Source organism: Nicotiana tomentosiformis, chromosome 9, assembly GCF_000390325.3.
Source record: "Nicotiana tomentosiformis chromosome 9, ASM39032v3, whole genome shotgun sequence".
NCBI lineage: Eukaryota > Viridiplantae > Streptophyta > Magnoliopsida > Solanales > Solanaceae > Nicotiana > Nicotiana tomentosiformis.
Genome location: NC_090820.1, coordinates 98,494,288 through 98,507,019, shown reverse-complemented (window position 1 = coordinate 98,507,019; position 12,732 = coordinate 98,494,288). Strand labels below are relative to the sequence as shown.

The 12,732-nt window shown below is 30.4% G+C and overlaps 1 protein-coding gene and 1 non-coding gene across 2 annotated transcripts; one reads left to right on the top strand and one right to left on the bottom strand.

The window, feature by feature from the left end:
- Positions 1-3,096: 3,096 nt before the first annotated feature.
- Positions 3,097-3,176, bottom strand: TRNAL-UAG (transfer RNA leucine (anticodon UAG)). Its single transcript has one exon. It is a non-coding gene; the product is annotated as a tRNA-Leu (tRNA).
- A 2,937-nt stretch (positions 3,177-6,113) lies between these two features.
- Positions 6,114-8,646, top strand: LOC104101556 (probable xyloglucan endotransglucosylase/hydrolase protein 8). The gene is made up of 4 exons (XM_009609037.4): positions 6,114-6,350; positions 6,454-6,554; positions 7,304-7,506; positions 8,103-8,646. The coding sequence occupies exons 1-4, from the start codon at positions 6,161-6,163 to the stop codon at positions 8,503-8,505; spliced, it is 897 nt and encodes a 298-aa protein (XP_009607332.1). The 5' UTR covers positions 6,114-6,160; the 3' UTR covers positions 8,506-8,646.
- The last annotated feature ends 4,086 nt before the right edge of the window (positions 8,647-12,732 follow it).

Below are 12,732 nucleotides of genomic sequence, written 5' to 3'. Positions count from 1 at the left end.
TGCTTCTTTTTATCTTTTCTTTAGCCAAAAGTCTATCAGAAATAACGTCTCTGCCCTCTCAAGGGTAAGATTTGTGTATATACTATCCTCCCTACACTCCACTTGTGAGAATTCACTGAGTTTGTTGTTGTTGTTCGCAATGATGTTCGGATTTAATTGCACATACTTCAATTAATTTATCGAATATATTTTACTATCTCGCACAACTTCATAAGTAACAAATAATTATATCCATCATAATGTATACACGTTCAAAATCCAATAATGTATCAATTGTGTATATATTATGTATATAATTTGTATATAGTATATATAAATATTATATAGTATACATACACAATATATACATAATGTATACATATTGTGTAGTATATATACACTATGTAATCATGTATAAAAAATTCAATATACGCTTTGGATATATAAACACATTCAGAATACACTCAATATACACAAAGTGCATTGCCAAACCTCGGATACAATGTATATACAACTTTTATACATAGCATATATATATATATATATATATATATATAAATTATCGTATATGTACAGCTCTATATATGTGTATATAATATATATACAAAATTACATATAAGTACCGTCCAACTTCCTTATTAAACCTAGATCCACCATTAACACTCACTGTAAAAGATTTTCACTCACAAAACACCATTATGAGAAGAAGAAGAAGAAGAAGAAGAAGAAGAAGAAGAAGAAGAAGAAGAAGAAGCAACCACCTGTATGAAAAAATAACCCGTCGATCTACCATAAAATCTCATATCCTCACAAATATTACCATAACTACTAATAAAACAACAACAAAAATACACAGAGCTTGACTAAAAAAAATCACCTCTTTTACTGTCACTCTAATATCATTACCGTAGTATTAATCAAAGTAATTCTTTTAAGATTTAAATTTAATTTTTGACGACTTTTCTATCTACTCAAAAGAAGTTTTTCCATGTAGAATGCAAAATAAAAAGAAAGAATTCTAGATCTGAACCGAGAAATAGAAAAAGGAGAATGAATAAAGAAGAGAGAGAAATAGACAAAGAAAGAAAATGAAGGTGAAGAAGACAAAAAATGATGTGAGTAATTTCGTGAGTGGTTCTAGAAGATAAAAAATTATTCTTGAAAAATAGGATGAAAGAGATAAAGTTAGGTTGGAAAACGTGTATAATAAATAATAAAATTTTTAGGAGTATGTGATGTTGTATGGATATGGAGATATGAGAGATTTTAGTTGACGGTAATAGTTGTGGTAATGACTATGATTTGATATTAAATTTATTTCACTGGATATTTCGGATAAAGTGCAAAATTTTGGACTATTAAATTTTTTAGGCGGCCATGCAGTGTTATTTAGAAAATAATCCAATAAAACTGAATAAAAGGTCATAGACCTATATGGCTTGAAAATACAAGCCCTTATTGAAAACGTTACAGCAAACTCAAAACAGAAGACTTGAATCTTGATGCGTCGTACTGCACAACCTAAAACTACACCTAAATGAAAGAGAAATTATAGATTCTAGATGTAACTATTCTATAGTAGTTTGCCTGATTTATAGATCAGAACCACGAGATGAAAAACTCAATTATACACTGCTTTTGAGTTGTTGGACTTATCCACCAAAGGCATGCCTCAAAGAAGCCCAATTCTGAGCATGAGACTGGAAAGGGGCGAAGTGCAGCAATAGTCACTTTTAATCCCGTTATTTAAAATATATTCACATTTTACAATATATTTAAAAATTAATCAATTCACTCAAACTTCAGGACTAAGTATCCTGAATTTGGAAATTCAGGACTAAATGTCCTGAATTTTTGAACTACTAATTTAAAATTCAGGACATAGAATTCGAACTTCAGGACATAATTTTCGAACTTTAGAACACTATGTCCTGAAGTTTGAATTTGAGGTTTAAACTCTAGGACGTCATGTCCAGAAGTTTGAGCGAAATTAACTAATCTTTAAATATATTATAAAATGTTAATATATTTTAAATAACATACTTAAAAGTGGCTACCTAGTGTCATTTCCACAACGGAAAAGCTGACGAGCCCAAATGAATATCATCGACGAAGCAAAATGCGAAAATAGCACGGGCTAGTCAGTTTTCGGACTGGTAATTAAAAAATAGCCAGTATTTGCAAAGTCAATAAAAAATAGCCACTATTTTAGCCGAAACACGAAAAATTCCAGCATAATGTGCGAGTTTATGAAACTCCTGCATATAAACTTCCAGCAATTATGTTGGAACTCCAGCACATTATGCTGGAACCTCATATATAAAAAATTCAAACCCCAGCATATTATACTAGGATTTTTCCGGATTTTTAAGGGTGTTTTTCTTTAGATTTTATCTTTACATGAAAAAGTGGCTAAATTTTAATTACTTTGAAAACTGTGGCTATTTTTCAATTATCAGTTATAAATTATGCTATTTTTTTTTTCAAGCAAAATTAATGGCCATGTTCACGTAAATCTATTATTAGGACTTGGGAGTAGTTGATTCAGAAACTACTAACCAATTGACCTCAGGCCAGGAGGTAACTGATAGGCTAAAAGGTTGAACACTTGCTTCATGCATATGATATGGTATAAAAAACGTAGCATGTTCAAGAACATTAGAATAGTTTCATCAATCAAAACTAACTTAAATGCACTCATTAGCAAAAAAGTTCATATTTTGGGTAGATATTGAAACTTAGAAAATATTGACACCGGAATGAGGAGAAGATTTTACTTGAATGAATAATTTTTACTCCCTTCGGTCCACGTTAAGTAAATTTTTGGCTCTTTTCACACATTAAGAAATTCATCTTTTAACATTAATTAACAATGAAATTGACATTATTAACCTTGATTTGCTTATTGAAAATATAACAAATTACTCTTAGGCTCTTTACTCTAAGGGTAACTTTGGAAAGAAGAAGTTAATTCTCTCTTGATATCTGAAAAAATCAAATATTGTGGACCACAAAAGAAAAAGCGAAAAAATCACTTAAAGTGGCCCGGAGAAAGTATTTACTAAGCTACGAGAAAAGAAAAAAGAAAAACAAGGTGGACTGCGATATGAGGTAAAATGACAGCTGTGGGATTTGAACCCACGCCCTTTCGGACCAGAGCCTAAATCTGGCGCCTTAGACCTCTCGGCCAAACTGTCTTATGTCATGTTCTTTCGCCGTTTTTATAATTGATTACTGTATAACTCTAAGTGCTACAAGAACTCCAGTTAATCCACCGACAGTTTTACAAATGAATCATGATTTGTCCATTATTGGACATGATTAATTAATTATAATCTCAGTTTACTAGCACTTTACCTCTGAAAAATACTTATGTCCGTAAGCATGTATCCAAAGCAATAAGTACATAATACATGTTTTTTACATAGTTATAAAAATTCTTACTTGTATTTAGTACTAAACTATGAAAAATTAATATAATTTAGTGCATGTTGTGAATCGGAAAAGCATTTTCCCTTTGTTTGAGTTTTTTTCATTTCGTGTACGCGTCTTTCACTTTTTTATTACTTTTCTCGTTCATTTGGAAACTTCTAATTACAATTAATTTTCGTCTAGATATATAGCCAAAACTCAATACTTAGCAAAAGGATATAATCAAATGGATATATAAAGAAAAAAGACACCATTTTCATTCAACATAGATTTTGCAGGACATACCGATCAACATTTTTGAATTTGTAAGTCATATAATAAAGTAATAAATGTAAATCAAACCATTAAAGTAATAATAAGCTTAAAAATTTGTAGTGGTTACATACGTATTTCAACTTTCACATAATTCGTCTAATTTCTGAGTTATAACACTAACTTATAATCAGTTTACTGCAACAAAATATATAAGTGGATAGACAAGTCATTCTTGGTTACAACTTACATCTAAGAATAGTATGTGAATGTGTTTTCCCAGACAACGCTTTACTGTCTCAAAGCTGTACTATTGTTGGACCTCACATGGCCATTTGCCTATATATGAATAATTCATTACACTGTCCACCAATTCAAAAAATTTATTCATATGTTTTTATTTATCATGATAATGTAATAAATTGAGCTGTGAACATATATTATTTAACCATAGTTAAATGAAAAAAATATATGTAAAATACATATATTATATATTTTTTGGTTTGATGTAAATATCGATAGCATGTAATTCTTTTTCATTCTTCCATTTAATGTTAGCACATGCTAATGGAAGCTGGGGTGGATTTATAGGCAAATATATGGTGCACGTCAATTCATGGTATTTTATGTACATATTTTTTTAGAATTGATCTAATGTTATCTGTTGACACTCGTGCTCCAAAGAGGCTAAATGATTCATTTGGTTGAATGTTGAGTTATTTAGGAGCACGGATCAATGCCCACTTAATACTTTTTTTCCTCTTTTCTTTAGGGGTGACCCCTATTATAAAAATCTTAGAATCGTGGAATCACCTCTCAGTTCTTCTACCCATAATTACGATTTCTCTGCTTTTTGGTAAAATAATAGATAAAAACACTTAAAGTAAGTTTCTTCTGTAATCCTGGAGATCCAAAGCAGTAAAGTCAAATGATTAATTTAAAAAATCATCTTTATTGGCCCCTTAATTTTAGCTACTGGTTCATTCTGCTCGTTGTTCCCCTTGTTTTTTTAATTAGATTTGTGGGGTCAAGTAATTCTTTCTCTTCAGTGCTGCTTTATACAATAGTCTGATTATTACTAATAACTTTATATAGTCCTAAACATGTATATTAGAGAATAAAAATTAATTTCGAATGAAGTAAAAAATTGTGAAAATTCATACAGTTAGACTTCAATTAGTTTGAGAAAGAGGCTTTATTGTCGTAATATTTTTTTAGTCTTTCATCCGATGTTTGATGCTTGTTTTTGTGGTGCAGGAAAATCTCACTTTGGAAGATAAAGTACTCCAAACTTTATTTTTAAGGCTCGAACAGGATCTCTAATTAGAGATGAAATACTTACCATCCCGCTACAATTTTTGATGGTCAGTAATTTTACTACTATGAAACCCATCATTTTATTTTCAGAAAAGGGAAGTAATAAACAGACCAATTAGTGTATTTTAGTGGACCAATCAGAAGAGCAAAATCCAGTTGTCAAATCCAGCAAGTTTGTATTATTATAAGACCAATCAAATGTGATCATGTTCCCATATGAAAGCATCTTAGCCCCACTTACATTTTCTGCCACTATTATCAGTCCATGGGCATTTTCGACTTTCTCCCCTCCATCGTCTTTCTGGAAATTGCTTTCTCCAACTTGTCGGTCTGTGATTGTGGAGTCAATTCCCTAAATTGCCCTCTCAAATCTAAACTTACTTTTGCCTTTTCAAAATGTATTTACTTTTGTAATTGGTAAAAACTATGTGTAACATGATCTGATCATTATTCGAACTCTATATAGATACAACAACAATTACAGTTTCAAAGCAGAGAAGTTAAGGATACGATATAAATCATCCCTGATCATATTTTTCATTTAACTTCATCTCAATCGAACAACATACAAAAAATAAAATAAAAATAAAAGTACTAGAAGTTCTCAAAATTTTCTGTTGGCATCAGAATCTCTAATAAAACTAAAAGACTCCTAGAAAATATATGACCTAAGGTAAACGTATCAACATGATTACAAAATATTTCCAACTACATTATACGCATGCAATAACATTATATTCGTTCTAAACTCACTGATTTAAAATTCTATATTTGCCCATATAATAACCAGCAAAGATAAGTAGCAATTGAAGAAATTAATTATCAAAAGAATTGATATTTTCCTTTGCTTTTTCTTCAAAAGGAAAATACTGTTATTCTAAAATAGGTGGGCAGTACTTTTGAGACAAACTTTAATGTCTTTTATTTACTTTATTGTTTTGAAGGGCCTATTAAAAGGAGAGAATATTTATCTCTAAGACTTTAATCCATTACATAAGGTTAAAGAAGTATAAACACTAGAAACAAACCAAAAGCAACAAACATGGGAAAGATTCTCTTTTCCATTTCTACCCTTGACATGACCAAAAGTGATCAGTGTACAGCCTTTATTATATTTGTATACTTCTCCAAAAATTTCAACTTAAGAAGCTTTCACTTCTCAAGCTCCTCAAGAAAGAGAATGGAGAGAATGTCTTCTTCAATACCTAAATTCCTTCTAATTATAGCACTAATTACTGTTCTTTTTACATTAACACAAGCTGAAGTACAAGGTTCATTTGATGACAATTTTAGTAAAAGTTGTCCTGAAACACATTTCAAGACTTCTGAAGATGGACAGATCTGGTATCTTTCATTAGATAAGAAAGCAGGTGATTATAAAGCCAAAAATTCAATGTTTTTCAATACCATTTTCATTTATTTTAACTTTTAATCTTCATGTTCTTGCTAATATTGATGAGTTTCTATATATAGGATGTGGATTTATGACCAGGCAAAAATATAGATTTGGGTGGTTTAGTATGAAGTTGAAATTGGTGGGAGGTGACTCTGCCGGTGTTGTCACAGCTTACTATGTAAGTTGCAAGAATTTTGAACTTTTTTATACATGGATTGTCAACTCTACTAATGCAAAAATTAACATGGATATAACTTATATAGAATTTTTTTTACCTTGGTAGTCAAGCATTTCCTTTTGTCTTCATATGTTTGATAGCATTAGTGTTGGTTTGATATCTTGTTAATCTTAGATTGCTATTATTACCTATCGTTTAGTTGTTATATTGGCTTCAGACTTCTTTTTATCATGTCATTGTTTTTACTTGTTGCAATTACTTCTTTTTATCTTTTCTTTAGCTGATGGTTTATCGGAAACAATTTCCCTGTCCTTCCAGGGTACGGATAAGACTGCATACATATTAGCCTTACCAGACTCCACTTATAGAAATTTACCGGGTTTGTTATTATTGGTAGCAAGTAACATGCTTTATTTTTTAAAGTTACTAATTTTACCTTTTATGGACTGCCAAATGCAACTTTAAAATTCTATGGATCATGAACTCTAGCAATACAACTTAATATGGATATACTAACTCATATGCACTACCAACATAAAGAATGTTTATATTAACCATTTTTTGACCTGTTGTAATATGTAATATACTTTATTTTTGAGGTTACTAATCTAGCGCTCTTTTATGGACGATTATAGTTATCGTTTATGTAGTCTTATAGTATATTGTATTTGTATGGAAATTAAACTCTTTTAATATTGTGGGAATATCTAGCAATGGGTTTAATTGGGTTTTTTTTAACATGATTGTAGATGTGTACAGAAGATGGAGCAGGGCCAACAAGAGATGAATTAGACTTTGAGTTCTTGGGAAATAGAACAGGGGAACCTTATACTATTCAAACCAATGTGTACAAAAATGGGACTGGTAATCGTGAGATGAGACACATTCTTTGGTTTGACCCCACCGAGGACTTTCATACTTATTCCATTCTTTGGAACACCCACCAAATTGTGTAAGTCCCTCTTTCACTTTCTATCAAACTAACCCTCGTATGCATTGGACCACCTTTTTTGTCACAATTTATTTTTACACAATTAATATGTACCGTCAGACACTCTATAATAATATACCTATATAACAGTTATTCATTATAAAAATTATATTTTTTTCGGAATCGATTTTTATATTATATTATAATATATGTCATCTGTAACAACACTTCACTATAACATCAAAAAAAATATATCGAAACAAACGAAACTGTTATAGAAAGGTCTGACTGAACCTATCAATGATTAGCTTGTTGAGTTAGATTCAATCCAGCAACTTGCAGACTTTGGACGATGCTATAGTATGTACTTTTATTAGGGCTAGAATATAGAGGAGATCTGACGGAAGTACTAAATTCTGATTGTTCAAGTTAAGGATTAGAATTAATATTGATATCGATACTTATGTGTATGCATGTCAATTCACTTGCTACCTTTGGATCACACTATAATATATATAATTAGGGCTAGATAGAGAAGTTCTTACAGAAGTACAAAATTCTGATTGTTCAAGTTAAGGATTAGAATTTTATTGATATCAATCCTTATGTGTATGCAGGTTTTTCGTGGATAGAGTACCAATAAGGGTATACAAAAATGCGAATTATACGAATAATTTCTTCCCAAATGAGAAGCCAATGTACTTGTTTTCAAGCATATGGAATGCTGACGATTGGGCTACAAGAGGTGGTTTGGAGAAAACAAATTGGAAAAATCAACCATTTGTTTCAAGTTATAAGGATTTTAGTGTAGATGGTTGTCAATGGAAAGATCCATTTCCTGCTTGTGTTTCTACTACCACTAAAAATTGGTGGGATCAATATAATTCTTGGCATTTATCAAGTGACCAAAAAATGGATTATGCTTGGGTACAGAGAAATCTTGTGACTTATGATTATTGCCAAGATACTGAGAGATTTCCTAAAAAGCCTGAGGAATGTTGGTTAAATCCATGGGATTAATAAATTTAAAGATATAGGTAAATTTGTTATGAGAGGATGGAGTATTTAATTTTTTGATGTTGAGTATATATGTTGTATTATTTCTCATGCCTATTGTATCATTGAATTTATTATATTATTGAAGCCTTCAATTTTTTGTTTTTTCTTTTCTTATCTTTTTTTGGTGTTGGGGTTGACCTAATGGAAGTTTGGAAATCACCAATGCCTTCATTTAATGTCATAGTGGAAGATTAAGGAGCAGTGGCGAAGCCAAAATTTTCATCAAGAGGTGTCAAAATATAAATAATTAGATACATCGAAAAGTCAAGGTGAATCAACGTATTGTAAATATATACATAATTAAAAAAAATTATTTAACAATATAGTGTAATTTTCCAGCGAAGGGATGTCGCTCGACACCCCTTGATTCAATGTGGCTCCACCACTGTTAAGGAGAGTTGGATCGTTTGGTACAATGATGGGATATTTCAAAATATTTTATGGGTTTAATCATTCCATATTTTATCTGGGATAAATAAGCCCACAATTTTAATATAAAAGTTATTACAGAATTAACTAATACTCAAATCAAATATACGATAAAGTTTATCCCAAATTTATTTCGAAATTATTATTCGGTACCAAAATAACCAAACGACATCTATTCGACTATTCCTTGTCATAACGGTATTATGATTCTTACTTTTGAGCTAGTACTACTGGTCATGCCCTTATGGCAGTATTATGGTTTGTAATATTTCAAGAAAAGTTTCTTAGTATTATAATATAACTATTCTTATTACCCAAAAAAATATCAGACCACCCGCCAAAGAAATATTCTTAGATCTTAAGTTTACAGTTCCGTATATAGAGTAGAAAAAAAATAATTTTTATAAAGAGAAAATTATCCTCTATATTCCCTCAAAATTTTAATAACCCAAATTTTTGTCCATTGACACAAAATGGTCCTCCGACTCAAACATATTATATTTATAGTCCGGAATGTCTATTTTGTATATTTTTTGTATAGTTGCAGTCTATTTTATATATTTATTGTATAGTGACAGTCTATTTTGTATAGTGACAGTATATTTTATATATATTTTTGTATAGTGACAGTCTATTTAGTATATATTTTGTATAGTGACAATATATTTTGTATAGTGATAGTCTATAGTATATAAATTATACAGTGACGGCCTATTTTATATATTTTTGTATAGTGACAGTCTATCTTGTTTATATTTTGTATAGTGACAATCTATTTAGTATATTTTTTTTGTATAATGACAGTCTATTTTTGTATATATTTTGTATAGTGACAGTCTATTGTATATAAATTATATAGTAACAGTCTATGTTATATAATTTTTGTATAGTGACAGTCTATTGTATATAAATTGTATAGTGACATAATATTTTGTATAATTTTTGTATAGTGACAGTCTATTTTGTATATATATTTTGTAATATACCAATATTCAAAAGAAATGCTCTCCAGTCTAATACATAATCTAAAATGACTTTTAAATATTAGCCTCATATATATTTTTTTATGAAAAAGTTGGTCCAAAAAAGAGATTGATAAAATATTCATGTTTGATATGCACGAGTTGCAATAGAGGATAGAGAGATTAAGGGATCAATAATGCAAATTTTCCAAATATTTTATTAGTTAACTGAATAATTTTGATTTTTAACCAAATAATAAACATTAATTTCGAATAGTATACATCCCCTATATTTGGAGTATTCTTGAAGAAGAAGAAATTTTGTGGGAACACCCACTGTTTATGTAAGCAAAGAGAGAACAATGGGCAGAGATTCAATTATAGAAGAACAAAAAAGTGATATGACGACGATCGTCAGGTGAAGGCGGTCCCCTCGGGAGTGGATCACGACAGAGGGTATTGATTGATAGTTCAATACGGAGGCGGCGCTTGCGACGACAACGTTCTGTAGCGGCTTCTTTGGCTGAGGAAAATACGTATGATCGCTGAGGGAGAAGAAAGTTAGGGTTTTGAGGAGGTGTTGGTTGTGGTGTTGGGTGAGGATGAACGGATATTGTGATTTGAATTCTGACAGCGACGGAGGAACGACGGAGAGAGCGGAGGAGGATGCCATAGAGAGGGGGAAGAGTGACAGTGATCTTGGGCTAGCCCTTTAATAAGTCTTGGACTGTTAATTGTATAGTTTATTTTGTGGCTACCTATTGTCATTGATTTTTACCGGATGACTACAAATAAAGTTTGCTCTTTTATAAACATCTCAATATTCAAGATAAAAGAATAAAGAAAAAAATCGTCGAGTGTTTTCAAAAAGAAAATCATGATGAAAAGAGCGTAAAAAAGAATTCTAAACTCAAAATATGTAAAATAAAAAGACTATATAGGAGATGTTATTCTTTGTTTTAGGTCTTTTTACTTTGAAAGGATATATTAAAAAAAGAATGATATAATGTAAGAGGTAATAGAGTACACGTGTCACAGGTAGGACACATGTCTTCTAACCTTGCATTTTACCTGCTCCACACCCCCACACACAAAAATATTGAGGGATTTGCAGCCGTACCCTATATTTGTGTCACCTTTTAACCTGTACCTTATTTTTTAAAATTATTGATTTGGTAGCCATCTCACAAAAAATCCGTAATAATATAGCAATTACACCCCTGACAAAAGATATAAAACGATCTCTTCCTCTCCTCTCAGCAACTTTATAAAAAAATCAAAAACTTGTCCAAATTCATCTTCAGAATCACACTGGCATGAAATTGTTTCACCTTGAAGTTAAAACTTCATGCTAATGTAGCATGAAGTTATTTCATGTTGAAGCTAAAATTTCATGCTAATATAGCATGAAGTTATTTCACATGGAAGCTAAAACTTCATGCTAATGCATGCTGAAATTATTTATCCTGCAGTCTACAGTTTTGTCATGAATTTTATCCGAAACTTCAGTCTAAACATGCTGAAGTTATTTAATTAATTTGCTAAAACTTCAAACTAGACATGCTGAAGTTATTTAGTTTATTTGCTAAAACTTCAGACTAAACATGCTTAAGTTATTTTAGTTCATTTCCTAAAACTTCAGACTAAACATAATTAAGTTATTTAGTTCATTTGCCAAAACTTCAGACTAAATATGCTTAAGTTATTTAGTTCATTTGCTAAAATTTCACACTAAACATGCTTAAGTTTTTTAGTTCATTTGCTAAAACTTTAGACTAAATATGCTTAACTTTTTGTCTTGTAGTATGTAATTTTTTAATGAGTTTTTGGTAATACATGCTAAAGTTATTTAGTTCATTTACTAAAACTTCAGACAAAACATGCTGAAGTTATTAGTTCATTTGTTAAAATTTCAGACTAAACATATTGAAGTTTTTTAGTTCATTTGCTAAAATTTCAGACTAAACATGCCTAAGTTTTTGTCTTGCAATATGTAATTTTCTAAAGAGTTTTTGCTAATGCATGCTGAAGTTATTTAGTTCATATGCTAAAACTTCATACCAAAATATTCTATGGTTTTGTAACGCAATCTACAGTTTTGTCCTGAGTTTTATCCGAAACTTCAGTCTAAACAAGCTGAAGTTTTTTAGTTTATTTGCTAAAACTTTAGCCTAAACATGATTAAGTTTTTGTCCTGCAGTTTGTCAATAGTCTTTTATTAAAGAAGGGCAAAATTATTTTTTTAAAATGTTTTTAACAAAAAATGGGTACGGATGCAAACGAAAAAATAAAACGGGTATAAATTAAAAATGGACGACCAAATAGAACGCCCCATGCAATTTTTACAAAATATTGTTATATCTGCCCTGAAAATTCGCTGGACACTCTCAAATGACTGTTTCCCAACATGTTCATTTTTCTTCATTTTTTTTTGCTAAACTGTTTCCTTTATTTTTTCCAAAACTTCTAAAATGTACTTTTTTACAACTCGAGGCGGTCAAGAAAATTGAAATAAAAGTTGTTGCAAGCATCATCTAAGACTAATTTATATTCGAGGTCCGAGGTCCGAGGTCAGTAGTAACGTCTGCATACATTCTATCCTTTTCGGATCTCATTATATGAAATTATACTAGATTTATTATTGTTGTTGCAGTAGCGTAGCTAAAAATTTCGCCAAAAGTGTTCAAACTTTAAAGAAGTCGATAAAATTATTTTTGGTGAATGGGTGCAACAATTTTTTTTAAATCTATATAACATTTAGCTAAACAATTAAAATACTTGTAATAGAACTATGATT